This window comes from Octopus bimaculoides, chromosome 6 (assembly GCF_001194135.2).
Source record: "Octopus bimaculoides isolate UCB-OBI-ISO-001 chromosome 6, ASM119413v2, whole genome shotgun sequence".
Taxonomy (NCBI): domain Eukaryota; kingdom Metazoa; phylum Mollusca; class Cephalopoda; order Octopoda; family Octopodidae; genus Octopus; species Octopus bimaculoides.
This window is the reverse complement of record NC_068986.1, coordinates 1106616-1122663: the sequence shown is the minus strand read 5'-3', so window position 1 is coordinate 1122663 and position 16048 is coordinate 1106616. Positions and strand designations below refer to the sequence as shown.

Sequence of the window (16048 nt, the reverse complement as noted above, 5' to 3'; positions counted from 1 at the left end):
GGCACATAAAAGACACCATTTCGAGCGTGGCCGTTTTCGTGCGGGTGACACATAAAAGCACCCACTACACTCTCTGAGTGGTTGGCGTTAGGAAGGGCATCCAGCTGTGGAAACTCTGCCAAATTAGATTGGAGCCTGGTGTTGCCATCCGGTTTCACCAGTCCTCAGTCAAATCGTCCAACCCATGCTAGCACGGAAAGCGGACGTTAAACGATGATGATGATGATGATGATGATACATAATACACAAATAAAGGTTACAAACCTCATTCAGGGATAGCAAAATCCTATGAAAATACTGGTTAGTAATTGATACAAAGGACGTAGAACATTACAGTTAATACTCAACTGCAAGGTAACTATATAAACCATGGTTTATATATATTTATTAATTGAAAAGTTGACAAACAACCCTTACAGCTGTTTCAATTCAAGACCTTCAGAAAATTAATCAATAAAATTTTAAAATATTTGAAAGTTGAATCTTGTCAGACATTGTTTAAGACATACAAAATAGGTGTTCAATTCTTGCCTGTTGAGTAAACGGTTGCAAGCCATTAACTCCTGTCATACCGGCCATGACGAAGGGAAATAGCCCTGAAACTCGAGTCGCCTTTATATATTTATATTTATATATTTATATATTTGATCCTTTATATTGAACACTCAATATTTCATCTACATTCAATACTTTCTTTCATGGTGCCATCCATTTTTATTTTATTTTATTTTATATTATATATTGTATATTCCATATTCTATACCCCACATTGGTTCTGCAGGAATATAAATAAAACATAAAAAACAGACAGTGCTGGAACTCTTTTAAACTAAATAATATATTCCTCTATACACAATCATACAAAAAAACCCACCTTTTTTGTATTTATTTTTACTCGCATATATATATATATATATATATATATATATATATATACATTGTATTTTGGGATGGTCATTTTTATTCCGTAAAATAAACACATGCACTATGTATTCATTCTTTACTCATTTATTACTCTTCTTATTTTAACTCCTGTCCATTGTCCAGAAATCTTTCATCACACATCTGTGACCTCTTCAGTAATGCTTTTCATCCTTGTATGTACTCCCGCTCTACTTAGTCCATTTTGTTCTTCTATGATGTCTATCCTTATATGTGCATGTGTTTGTGCGTGCGTGCATGTGTGTGTGTGTATGCATGCGTGTGTGTGTGCATGCGTGTTCATATGCATGGCTATGTGCTTCGCATCTGTGCTTCAGCCCTCTATATTGTTGTCATCATTATTGCCGTTCTTCTTAGTAGCTTGCAACACAAATTCATATATATATATACATATATATATATATCTTTTCTCCCTCTTTTTCTCTCTCTATCTCCCTGTCTTTCTCTCTCTCTCTCTCTCTTTCTGTCTCTCAGAGAAAGAAAAAGAGAGACGGTGAGAGCTAGAGTAAGAGACACTGCACTGGGAGATCATGTGAAATCATTCACACTGTTCCTATCTTCAGTGAAATGTCAGAGTGTTGAGCAAGACATAACAATCTCTTCTCATGAAGCATGCTGTACAAAAGCCATCCACAGAAACTAGCAAACATGGCTGGTATGTACAGACTGATGTGTGGCATGATGCTGAACAATTACAGTAAAGAAATTACCGCAACTGATATTGATGGAGCATTTGCTTACTAACCCAGCCAATGTCAACTTTGTTTTATGTCCTTCTGGGGGTGGAGGGGAGTTGATAGAAATAAAGAACCCATCAAGGACTGGAGTCAGTTCTTTGTCTACACCCTTCCCACAAAGTTGTGGCTTGGTGCCAATGTTATAAATCAATATTTAAATGGTGCAGTGATCAATATGCAGATGTACAGCAAAAGACATTGCTAATATTAAACTATAAATAAATAAAATGACTTTACTAACATGTTACAGGCATAGGTGTATGGCTAAGAAGCTAGTTTTGCAACCATGTGGTCTGAGGTTCAATCCCACCGTATGGCACCTTGGGCAATAGTGTTTCCCAACCTAGAATTAGAGTACTCCTTGTGGTGTGGTACTAAAGCTGATTTCAGTAAGTACTGGGAATTCAAATTAAAGCTTCACCAGTCAATGTTTTGAATACTAATATAGAAGATTTAAAGTGAGAAGCTGACCAGGTCTATTCGATATCAAAGGAGGCTGCTGGACTAACAAAAGATTAGGAAGCAGCAAGCTAGAATATTCCCACTCCAACCTATTCTTGCTGAATGGAATGAGCCAATGAACAAGCTGTGGTATAGTTGTTCCATCAATTAAATCTTTAGACCAACCCTCTTAGTGTTCAACTTACTCTGTCAAATGCAATGCTTGAGTATTCATATCATTTGAATTAATCGTGCATTATTTCAGAGTTTGAGATTTTGATGGTGTGATTGTTTATCTTAAAAATGACACTGTAAGGTAGGTGTAAAAGGCCAGATCTGGCCAGTTTGAAGATAAAACAGGTAGAATATTTTGGCTGGATATGACTGGTTTAAATGCTAAAGGGCTAAAAATGACATGATTTAAGTCTTTAGCATTTAAACCAGCCATGTCTAGCCAAACTATTCTACTTGTTTTATGTTCAAACTGGCTAAATCTGGTTTTCCACACCAATCCTACAATCTCATTCTGAAAAATTAACAGTTACCTCATCAAAATCTCAAAGCTTCAAGATAATGCTGGATTAATCCAAAATAATGTGAATAAATAAGCTTTACATTTGACAGAATAATCTGAGTGCTAAAGGGTTAAATCTTATTTCTTAGAATTCCATGATCTATAGTAAAGACGGATTAGTCATTCAATTAATTCGTTTACCATGTCCTGGGTCTGGTGAGTCAGATTACCAAGGTTACATTTCAGCAACAATAACAACAAGAGCAACAACAAATACACATTTGGTAATGAATTATACTGATCACTATATATTCCTTTCTAAAGGGATTAACTTGGGATTATGCAGAAAACATTCAAATAAATAGCAATGTGTGTGTGTGCATATACATGAGAGAGAGAGTGTGTGTGTGTGTTATTTAGCCAGTTGAAACCAACACATTTTGTCAGGAAGTCTCTACTTCACCATTTTTAGTACTTTATCTTTCATTCTTCATTACAACTATTATTGTGTGTGTGCGCGTAAATATGTATATCTTCATCATCATTTAAAATCTGTCTTCCAGTCTTCCATTGTGACAGGGGTTGGATGGTTTGACAAGATCCAATGAGCTTGAGGGCTGCAATGAGCTCCAATGCCTGCTTTGGCATGGCTTCTACAGCCTGATGTCCTTCCCACTGCCATCCACTTTACAGAGTGTACTGGGGTGCTTTTGTTGTGGCACCCACTCTTGTGGGGTTATCAAATCACTTTCAATACAAGGTCCTTTGACTGAGTGAAAACACAGTGTTGCAGGAGGTAGCTCTTTGCCAGGTGTTGAGATGGACAGGAACAGGTGTTATGCTATAGAGGAGACTTATGGCTATCCCAGCTGGGATGTTGCAACATATATAATTTCTTTGCTTATTGTTTTAGGTTACTATGTAGTCATGATCAGACACAGACATCCTCTGGTCCTCCAACCCTTGACTCAATAGAATGTTCTGAAGACGACACCTGGAGAGAGAGAGAGAGAGAGAGAGCTGCATCTGCATTGCTAGTATTCATATTTTAGCCTGAATGACCTGGAGCCGTGTGCTATGAAGTGCCCTGCTGCTCAAGGACACGATGCATCACACGCTCCAAGAATCGAACCTATTACCTATCAGCTTAACCACTAAGCCATGTGTCTTCACATACATTTAGCTGGTGATACAGAAAAGAAATACTTGCCTGAGGAAGTATAGTTTAAAAGATGACATATTGAGCAGTCACTAAACCTGAAATTTAGAATAGCATTGTAAACAGGAAATTTATAATTTTTCCCTGAGCACATTATAGTTTTAATGAAATGATTTAGTTTTAATGAAGCAATTAAGCCAGAGTTTAATTCTTAATTGGAATTCATGGGTTCAGCTTTCATTAGTCCCTACTGTTTTTTTTTTTATTTCTATTAATATTTTTCTTTAGACACAAAAGTAAACAAGATGAATATAAAGCACAAAATGAAGCTTTACGTAATCTTGAAAACACAAACAGAGAAGTTGCAGAAGCAATCCAAAGAGCCAAAACTAGCAACAGGTATGTTTATTAAATATCTTAATTACTTTTCTTGCAGAATGTAATGTTTATAATGTGGCGAGCTGGCAGACTCGTTAGCACATCAGGCAAAATGCTTCGTGGTATTTCATCTGTCTTTACGTTCTGAGTTCAAATTCCGCCGAGGTCGACTTTGCCTTTCATCCTTTCGGGGTCGATAAGTTAAGTACCAGTTGTGTACTGGGGTCAATCTAATCAACATGCCATTGCGATGAAAACGAGCTTCATCACTCATTAACAAAATGAAGTTGTCATTTGCCTCAAAAATTGCTTCCATCTGACATGCAAAGTTAAGCCGCTGTGCATAGTCCCATGGTTTCAACTGTTGCCCAATGACCAATTTGTATGGCTGGAAATGCAGGTCTTCATGCAAAATACACCTTACCGATCGGTTACTGATGCCAAGTTCAGTGGAATGCCTCCAAGCAGAGCGATTCGGATTCTGTATCAAAGCTTGTCTGACATGTTCCACATTTTCCAAGGTCTGTACCATTCATGGCACCCCTGCCAGTCTCCTATTCATTAGTGTACCTTGTGTATGAAGTGCATTCACCCAATGTAAGATTGTGTTACGGGTGAGAACGACCTGATTTTGGTGAATGGTTAAGTAGTACCGAAGCTCAGGCAAACACACGACGCTCTATCATCCACAGCACCATGGCTTCATCTGAAAAGAAAAATAATGGTAAGACACTGCAGATCAAATGCTACCTTTTATACGTATGTCCCTCCACCAAGTGCCATAATAGCCATTTCAAAAACGTCCATCCTCTCTCTCCCACCCTGTATTTAGATAGACAGACAGGCAGATAGATATTTTGTGATCCTTATCAATTACGTATTTTGTATGTTTGTGTGAACAATTAACTGTTTTCTTTAACAGCAACTAGAAGAATAATCTTTTAGAGAGGGAAAAAAGCTTATAAAAATTATTTTAGTTGCTTTAAACCTTTATTATTATTTTCTATTATTCTGTTAGTCAAAATGTCATGATGATCTTTCTCAAGAAATATTTGATTCTTGCTATATTTTTAATGCATTTCTTTTCTTTTTCCTTCTTTTCAATTAATGGTAACTTTTTTATGAGCGAGTGTATCACTAAACCGCTGGTTGTATTTCTTCATTTTTTTATATGCTATCTGTTTTATTTGTATATTAAAAATAACTTTACTGTCTGGATTATTAATTGTTACGTCATTTCCAATTAACCTCTGAAGATTAATTGCATCAACTTCACCAGTTGGTGTGAAGATGATCTATCTTAGACACCAAGTGTCATGTATCTTGCCATAAATGTATATTTCTTTTAGTTTTGATATACTAAAATTATACATACATATATATATATATATATATGTATGTATAATTTTAGTATATCAAAACTAAAAGAAATATATATATATATATACACACACACATACATCGTCATCATCATCATCATCATTTGATGTCTGTTTTCTATGCTCACATGGGTTGGATGGTTTGACAGGAGCTGGCAACGTCAGGAGCCACATCAGGTTCTATAGTCTGTTTTGACTTGGTTTCTAGAACTGAATGTCATTATGTCAAACATTTTACTGAGTGTACTGGGTACTTTTTACATGACACCAGTACTGGTTGCTTTTTATGTGGCACCATCACCAGTGCTTTTTACATGGCACCAGCGGTTTTTATGTGGCACCAGCACCAGTGCTTTTTTCATGGTATTAGTGAAGGTGCGTGGCTTAGTGGTTAGGGCATTCGGCTCATGATCAACAGGTCGTGGGTTTGATTCTCGGTGACGCGTTGTGTCCTTGCTCAATATATATATTATATTATATTATATTATGTTATATACATGTTTTCAGCTTAACTGTTGCTCATCTCAACCATCAAATTGAGAAGTATGGCCAAAAATATGAAGAAGAAAAACAACTCCGGTAAGTTAACTGCTTTCTTCCTTTTCTAAATAATTCAAGCACTTTGTTTTAAAATTATCAGTGCCATTATTGTCAGTGTTGCTGCCACCACTGTTGATAACAAAAACAGCAACTGATCCCGCATAATATTTGGAAATTAGCAGGGCAACATCACTTGTCTATTCAGATATGATTGATGAAGCTTTGTACTGAACAGCCAATTCATCTATACACGTGTTGTTGTGTTTCATATGAGTGTATTACTGATGAATTCTTGCTTAGCTACCCTGCAATGTCCTACAAAATGCAAGTGCCTCTATGTAAAGACACCATTAATTGCTAGAGAACTACCTTACATCCTTTATTTGAAGTGAGGATTTTTCAACAAAGTATTTATAACAGTCTGCAACATGCATGTATAAGTACTGTCAAGCTTTGCCTCATGGTGTTTGGTGATTGTCTATTTAATGGACCCATACAAAAGCACTGATTCCACCGTAACACAGAAAAAGCTATTAAGATCATCAGGTAAGGATGACTTTTAGATGACACGCAGGTCATCAAAAACAGCTTAAGTTTTCATGAGACGAATTTCTATGCCCTTTTCTCTGGATGTGATTTTATGCAAAGGATTCTACAGATTTTAAAGATGTTTATGTGATTGTGCTTATTGAATCCTCCTGAATAGAACTGATGCAGCTAATTTTTAAGATATTGGCATACAAAGAAAAATCTTCTACAACATTTCAATGTTATGTAAAAAATGGATGTTTGAGATGGAGTCTGAAAAGAGAGAAATATCCTCTGCATAACCTGCATCTGTTACTGTTGTTGCAGAGTGATGAGGAGAGGTGGATTTTGTTAGAATGAAGCTGAGTTCTCTAATGTATCCAGCCATTTTTAATACATACTGGCAGATTTAAATGTGAATATCTGATTACTGTTGTTTTTAGCAACTGGAGAACACCTCTCATCAGGTAATGTGTGCTCATAAAATACATGATTCACCAGTTCAACAGTATAAGGGACTTCAAGACACAAGCAGTGTTTCAATCTTATTATGTGTCTCCTCAGTTAAAGCTGGACTAATTTATCTCGCAAAATCATAAGCTCTTGTTTATAGGAATCAGCAAACAAACTACTTACTGATGTATGCAGCTATCAGCCAAATAGATGATAATTCTTGGGATGCATGTAAAACTCTAAGAATCCAAATAATAATGTATCCATTCACTCTTAATACATTCAATCAGATTTGAACATGGATATCTTATTGCTATTGTTTTTTTGCCACTGAAAAACACCTCACAGCTTCAGCTGAGGAGACATACAATGATGAAACAGCATTGTGTCACGAAGTCCCTTCACATCAGTGAACCAGTGAATCACATTTGTTATGGACACACATTGCTTAATGGAAGAAGGCAGTCTCCAGTGGTGAAAAACAATAGTAATCAGATATTCACATTTGAATCTTCCAGAACATATTAAGAATGAATAGAAACATTATTTTTTCCATAATATCTATTTATCTAATTTTCTTAATTTCCTCTATTAAAATTGCATTGGCTACCTCATGAAGACACTTGTTGATCACTTAACAGATGACAATGGATGTCACCAAAAAGAACTGTCACATACTTTGGAAGATAAAGATGAGTGGGAGATGAGGGCCTTGTGAGTCTGAGTGAGCCAATGTGATGATTTATTTTCTTATTTTATTTTTGACTTTAGAGAGGATATTCAACAAGAGAAAAAAGACATATCTACTGAAATTGATATTACTAAAGCTCATCAAAGGGAGTATGCAGGAGAAATGAAAAAAAGAATTGCTAATATGAAAGAGCAATGCACTGAAAAGGACAAACAGGTGAGAATCAAAGAACATAGAATTTTTTTATGGTTTTAAGGATGGCTAAATCAATGTTTCTTTTCCCAATAAGTTAAAATCTTTTTGGGGCTGAAATTGTCTTTCACAGCTGTAGTGGCTGCTTATTTCCAGGTCAGCCCCTGACTGAGTAGATAAATAATAAGTGGTGTTCCAAATGTGACCATTGCATTTTTTTGTTCAAATTTAATGTATCTAAGACCATGTTATCCAATGTGTCTCTCCTTTTTCTAAAGTGGTAGAGTATGATTTCTAAGGACGCCAGTCCATCACAGTTTTACTCAAGAAACAGGAAGAAAGAGTGAGAGAAAGTTTGGGTGAAAGAGTACAACAGGGATCGCCACCACCCCCGGCTGGAGCCTCATGGAGCTTTAGATGTTTTCGCTCAATAAACACACACAACGCCTGGTCTGGGAATTGAAACCACGAGTCTGCTGCCCTAACCACTGGGCCATTGCGCCTCCATATATATATATATATATATATATATATATATATATATATATATTATATACATACATATAATATGCAACATCATACAAGCAACGTTGTTCATTTTCAGTCTTCATGAGAAAACCTATCTGGCCATAAGGAAATGTGGTGAGGGTTGGCCATAGAAAATCTGTCTCAATAAATTCCATCTGACTTTTGCAAGCATGGAAAAGTGAATGTTAAATAATGATGATGACACTAAGATGAATTCAACTGAATATATTGTTTTTCTTGAAAAATTGAACCTTGTTTTGTTAAATGAAATCAATATTCAATATATCATTTTATTGAAATTAGGCTGAGAGTCTCAAAAATTCCATCCAGGAACTTGACAATAAAATACGTTCTTTGGAAGAGGAGATAGAATCTGACAAAACCAAATTCACTGCTTTAATTGATCAGAAAAAAGAAAAGATTAAAGAAACACAAGTGAGTCTTTTTTTTTGTTTTTTTTTAATGCTGTTAATGATATGGTGTGAAGAAAGGGGCTGCACTCCTAGTTTTTGCATAAGTCTTTTGCAAGACTTATGACATAAGCATGGTTATTGTTTCTCTTGAATACTTACTTGTCAATGGATGCAGGGAAAATATAGCCATGAAAGGAATTCTTGAATGTTCTAAACAGGAAGGAGTAAATGTAGTGCTTAGTGTTTGGCATGAGTTAGATACAATATGAGTAATGAGAGGAAGATCAACAAATAGTTAGAGGAGCTGAGTGAATGTGGTCTGAAGTTCATTAATGCCAAAGACCAGAGGTCAGTGAAGTAGCAGAAGAAAAGGTAGAACAAGGAGACAGCATGTCCATAGGCCAGAGGTCTGAGTGTACAGATAAAAAAGGAAGGTGACATTGGATAATATATATCTCATCTAGGATGAGATATGTCTGAAAAAGAGAACACGAGTGACAGGATGGTCGAGACTGGAAATCCTTTAGTCATCAGTCTGCTCAGTCAGGGTTGACCTAGTGTTAAACAACAGCTTATTCCACACGCAACATCTAATTTGAGCCCCGTTGCAAATCATGTTTTTTTTCTTATTTCTATTCTTCTTCTTCTGTAATCCTTCTACATTACTTACAGCAAGCTATCTCAAAGTTAGAAGAAACTGTTAAGGAAAAGAATGCAGTTATAGAAGAGAGGACCCCAGCATTTGAAGAAATGGAGAAGCATTTCCAACAGCAGACTGACATCTTTAATGAGAGTAAAGAGACATTTATTGGTAAATATTGTTTATCTTTATATAAAAACAAAAGAAAATTTGTCACTGAGTGAGTTTTTAAACTACTGGATTACATATTTGTGAATATGTATGTGCATGTGTATGTCTATCTGCATGTGTATGTATGTGTGTGTATGTATGTGCATGTGTATGTATGTGAATGTGTACATATGTATGTACATTCATACATATGTACACACATCAGTGCATACATAATGTATTTATATCATCACCATCATCATTTTAATGTCCATTTTTCCATACTTGCATAGGTCAGGCAGAGTTTATTGGGATAGATTTTTCTACAGCTGGATGCCCTTTCTGTCACCAACCTTCACCTGTTTTCAAGCAAGATAATATTTCCCTATGGCCAAATATGTTCTTGCAGAATACTTGAAATGAGTAAATTTTTCACTCAGAGCAATATGAAAAGGAAATTAATGATAACAATGTCCACTTTCTAGCATCAAATAAAGATGTATAGAATTTTTTACTGCAATAGTAAAGTTGGTGTTTCTCTGTCATCATCATCTGGTCAAGCTTGCTTGGACATTTTTAATCTGCACACACCACCCATCTCAATCCTGTATTAGTTGAGAGAAGTCTTCAGGGAGGCATCCAATGTCTCTGGTGAGTTGGTCTACATAATCTACATATGTTGTGCTCAGACAACTTGCTTGAGTACAGCTGTGCTTTGGCATCCATAGCTGTAGGTCATTTGCCAGCTCTTCATTTGCCAGCAGACCACCAATGTCCTGCAAAATGCAAGTGCCTTTCCCTTACAATTCTGGAAACAGGCAGGAGATCTCCATACAATTGTTTCTTGGTGTTCTCCAAAATATGTTCTCATATTTGCCGATTCCCATGGACACTCTGTTGCCAGCCAATTCCATTAACCTGAATTTGAATTGGGAGCTTTGATTCATGGTAAATCTTTCATTGGCTGGTTACACAACCATGGCCACCACCCCTACGGATGCATTTCAGTTTCTCTCTTGATAGAGCTTGGTGATCCTAACCATTTGATCTTTTCTAGAATTCCTCTGCTCAGCATCAATAAAAGAAGCACTTTTTGGCTCAGTTGAGCTCTTCTGCTACCTCTTCACAATCTGTCATGCTGCAGTCTCATGACTTCACTGTATCCTTAGCAGGATGGCTGAACCGGTTCTTTGCCGTGCCAAAGGACAGCACATAACTATGCAAGGCATGGTCTTCACTCTGTGAGATATTTTCAAAGTACGCACATACCCACAACTAGTACTTATTTTATCAACCCCTAAAGATAAAAGGCAAAGTCAACCTCGGTGGAATTTGAACTCAGAATGTAGAGACAGACTAAATACTGCTAAGCATCTTGCACGATGTGCTAATGATTCTGCCAGCTCACCACCTTAAAAGAATCATTAAATGACATAAATATTCATCATCATCAATTTTACATCAACTTTTTCATGCATACATGAGTTGGATGGATCCTTCACAACATAGTGTCTTGTTATCGATTGCCATTATTTTATTATCTCATGTGTGAGGTTCAACATATTGATATCAGCTTGTACCACTTCTGCCCAGTCTTTCTTGGTCTTCCTCTTCCAGAGTTTCCTTCCACTTGGATATCCTGACACTTCTTTATTCATTTGTTATCTTCTCTATGCATCACATAAGCATACCAATGTAATCTTTGTTCTTGCACACTACATCTGATTCTTCTTTTATCCAGTTTAATCTCTGAGCTCATCTGTATCATATTGTTCATGCCTACTAACATTACACATTCAGCAGAGTATGCTTGCTTCATTTTCTCCCCAAACTTCACACCTCCTCTGCATTCAGTGCACTGTGTCTCACTTCAATGAAGCACTGCACTTCATACACAAGCAACATTATTCAATAAGTTAATTCACAAAGCAAAAGGAAACGAACATAATTTCTGCAAAAATGATACATTATACTCCACAATTTCTGCTAAATATTCAATGTCCATATCAATATTCTATGGCTTTATCTTTAGTGTTCTTTTTTTAAAAAAAAGTTATTTATCCAGATGTTGCATGCTTACAGATATGAATTATCTAAATAGAATATAAACATTTTAATATCAATTTCATTGCACATAATACATTTTTACACTATAATATTCTGATCTTCCTGCAGTCACCCGCCGTACGGACATTGCCTTAACAAATGAGTTAAAAGAATTGGAAAAGTCTCTAGCAGAAGCTGAGGCACCATTGGTAAGTAACCCCAAGATGAACTTTTCTGTTTTGGTTTTCCTTTTTTTTTTTTTCATTTTTCATTTGACTTTACAAGTATAATTTTTTTTAATGAAGCACAAAAACATGTATCTATACGATGGGGTGCTGAAAAGTTCCTGACTTCGGGTAAAAGAAAATACAAGAGGATCAGTTAATTATGATTTTATTCAACATATTCCCCTCTCAGTGTGTGTGTGTGTGCAATTGTCACAAGTTTGTTCTGTGTGGTCAGATAACCAAAAACTTTTAGCTGGATGTCAAGACACATGTAACAGATATCCTGTGAAGGAGGAGGTCTGAAGCATAGACAAACAGACCCTGTGTGCTGCACTCCAAGAACATCTCCCTTCTTACTCTTTATCGGCAACTTTTAGGCAAATCACAAACCAATTTTCATTCTCCATTTGCTCCACTCTCCAGATTTAATTCCTGAAGACATTTTAGTTCCCAAAGTTGAAATCTATAATGAAAGGTCAATTTCAGATGATAAAAGAGTAATCTTAACAACTATTTAGAAGAGAGGGAGAATGCTAAATAAATCTACTTTACCATTACTACCTATGATTGCTAAGAGATCCAATGTATCCCAGAGATCCAATGGATCTAAGAGATCCAATGTTTAACTAGCCAAAAGGTAGCTCAAACAGATTACTAGTTTCTATCAGTCAAAATTTCTTATCAGCTAAAATAACACACCTTACCTGTCACCTGTCAAATGAAGATTCTACAAAACATGGATGATTATGCATAAGTGTGTATAAAAAAGAGAATGAGAGAGAGAGAGAGAGAGTACAACTCTTTTGTAAGTTCTCATCTTGAATTCTTTCTCAATGTTTTTCCAACAGAATGACCTTCGTAATAAGATCAAAGAGTCTCGTGAAGAGTATCTAAGACTGCTAGACTCCCATTCACAGGAATCAAAAGCAACTGAAGAAGAGATTTATGCTCAGAGTTGTAAATTGAAAATATTAATCGAAGAAAACAACAGACTGAAACAAGTAAGTCAAGATATAAAACCAACCTATTAAAATCAACCTGCCTAAGATCACCATGCAACCAGGTTTATATGGTTGAAGATATTTATCCAAGATACCTTGGAATTCAATTCAAATTCCAAACTGCTTGGTCACAATGCAAACCTCTAACTTCACAGCATTGGCTTCCTCAATACATCATCATCAGCAGCAGCATCATTATTATTATTACTAAAGCAGTGAGATGGTAGAATCATGAGCATGCAGGGCAAAATGCTTGGTGGCATTTCATCTGTCTTTGCATTCTAAGTTCAAATTCTGCCGGGGTCAACTTTGCTTTTCACTCTTTTGGGGGTCGATAAAATAAGTATCAGTTGAGTACTGGGGTCGATGCAATCGACTTACTCCCTCCTACAAAATTGCTGGCTTTGTGCCAAAATTTGAAACCATTATCATTCTTCTTCTTCTTCTTCTTCTTCTTCTTCTTCTTCTCCTCCTCCTCCTCCTCCTCCTCCTCCTCCTCATCATCATCATCATCATGATTATTATTAAGCTGGTGAGCTAGCAGAATCCTTACATGGGATAAAAGCTTGGCAGCATTTCATCTGTCTTTACGTTCTGAGTATAAATTCTGCCAAGGTCACCTTTACCTTTCATCTTTTCGGGGTTTCTACAGCTGGATGCTCTTCCTAACGCCAACCACCCCGAGAGTGTAGTGGGTGCTATTTACGTGCTACCAAAATTTTCAGATGACTTATAATTCTGCCACAACCACCAGATATTATATAATTGCTTCTATGCAATATTGTTCTGGAAACTATAGAGAATCATAAGAGCTCTCCAAAATGTTCACTTGTGTTTTCTTTGAAAACCAAGAATTCCTAACGATAAGAACTATTAGATTCAACCGCCAAAATAGAAAATACCTATTAATGTTGTTGTTATGGTTATTCTCTTTACCAGGATACACTAGCCAAGGAAAGTGAGTCTGAAAATGTTAAAAAGTCAACTGAGAAACTTGAAAAAGTACTTTTGCAACTTAAAAGAGAGGTTTTGAATGCAAAAGGTAGGTAAAAATTTGTCATTGTACATTACTACTACTATTATGATGACAACAACAACAATTACTACTACTACTACTTTTACAAATACAACAATTGTTGCCATTGCCAAAGTACTAGTTGAGCCATCTAACTGTTGGTCTTCTACAAGGTTTCCTTCAAAATAGCTGGTGGCAACAGAACAACATACAATTCTGTCCAGAGAAATGAACCACTTGAGGCATTCTTGATACGTGTGTGTGTGTGTGTTGTGTTTGTCCCCCACTACTACTTGACAAGTGGTGCTGGTTTGTTTACACCCCTATAACTTAGCAGCACAGTAAAAGAGACTGATAGAATAAGTACCAGGCTTAAAAATATAAGTAGTGGGTTTGATTAGCTTGACTAAACCTTTCAAGGCATATATACGGTATGAGATTTTATATTGTATATCTATAAGCATTTTGACTTATAAATATGAAATATAGGAATACATCTTGGCTTTTTCATCAGAATTTTGATAAATATTTGTATTCAATCTTAACTATTCCCATTATATTGTTATATCAGCTTAACACTCATCTCTGATTGAGCCAGTTGCTACAGTAACTACTACCAACAACAAAACACCACTACCACCAACAACACCACCACCACAACCTCTACTGTAGCATATTTAGACTAATAATTTCAGCTTCTCCAATGATTCTTCATAGTGCTGCCCACTCTATCTGTTTGAAGAAGTCTAATGACAGGCTGAAGACATAATTAATTTAAACAAAGCCATAATATCCATAATTAAATTTGTGTTGATATATTTAATGTGGTCAGCTTGAAAAATTTAATTAGAAATATTTATGTGGTGAGGAAAGGACAACACTGTCTAAATGACTAAAGTTATTTTTAAAATTTTTGCCAATTATTCTGGCTCCTTATGTGCTGAGTTCAAATCCTATCTAGGTGAATTTTTGCCTTGTATCACCAAAGGGCCTATATATTAAGCTACCAGCCAAGGGTGCTATGTATTTTTGTCCACATCTTTTGGTCCAATGTCTTTTTGTCCAATGATTTTTTTTTTGTCCAATTTTAAATAAACTCTTTATTCACAGAACTGTAACGAGCCTCATCGGAGGATTGTTATTATCATTCTTTTTCCTCCTCTGTTAACAGTTTTACTTTCTCTTTTACTTTCTCTCCCTTAAGTATGGTGCTGTGTATAGAGAGTGTTGCAGATTTAGTGTACACATTTTAATATACCTAAATTGTGAAGTCAGTTATGTAATAACATGAAATTAGTTACCTGATAAAAGTAGCCCCGAAAAGGGCTTTAATGCATTCCCAGAGTATATAGAACTTAGGAGGAAATATTAATAAGGTATGTATACCAAAATCGTGAAGCATGTTACGTAATAACAGGCTAATCAGGTATGAGGCAATAACAATTCAAAGTAAATAACTCTGAAAAGGGCTTTTGTGCGTTCCCAGAAAATATTACCCTCAGGAGCACTAGTGTTGGTATATTCGTGAATAAGTCACTAACCGAAATAAGTGGAGCTATTGTTTAGGAAAATACTATTTACTTGTTTAAGGGTTGTACTGGATAAATTGCGAAAATAACTCTAACAGTTCAAATACTAAGAAATAAGCATACTCAATTTCATTTTTACCAAATGATTTAGGAAAATGAATGGGTTATTTCCTTTGGATATATATAAGGATCCCTTCCAGGGGCCCTATTATCGATTTTTTTCAACAAGCTGAGTATGTGATGAGGTTTCCAGACGAGTTCTACTCATGCGTCAAGTTTCATCAAAATCGATAAAATGAGGTAGGAGTTAACTAACAACTCCACAAACACAGACGAATTTCCTACATATGTAGTAGAGATATACATACATATATATATATATCTGTGCTCAAGAACACAACTCATCACCCAGTCCAGGAGTCAAAACCATAATCTTATGATCATGAGTGCAGCACTCTAACAACTATGCCACATGCTTCTACATGAGTTGACAACTTCAGAAATATCATATATATATATATGTATATATATATATATATATATAT

At 35.8% G+C, this 16048-nt stretch overlaps 1 protein-coding gene across 4 annotated transcripts in view; it reads left to right on the top strand.

Moving 5' to 3' along the window:
- Positions 1 to 16048, top strand: part of LOC106881512 (uveal autoantigen with coiled-coil domains and ankyrin repeats protein) — a 128689-nt gene that overhangs the window by 103267 nt on the left and 9374 nt on the right. For all 4 annotated transcript variants that reach the window (XM_052968534.1, XM_052968532.1, XM_052968533.1 and 1 more), the window contains 8 exons: positions 4082 to 4192; positions 6058 to 6129; positions 7843 to 7978; positions 8786 to 8917; positions 9568 to 9706; positions 11861 to 11940; positions 12807 to 12959; positions 13899 to 14001. In XM_052968534.1, coding sequence (XP_052824494.1) covers positions 4082 to 4192; positions 6058 to 6129; positions 7843 to 7978; positions 8786 to 8917; positions 9568 to 9706; positions 11861 to 11940; positions 12807 to 12959; positions 13899 to 14001 — 926 coding nt within the window. The remainder of the gene's footprint in view (positions 1 to 4081; positions 4193 to 6057; positions 6130 to 7842; positions 7979 to 8785; positions 8918 to 9567; positions 9707 to 11860; positions 11941 to 12806; positions 12960 to 13898; positions 14002 to 16048) is intronic.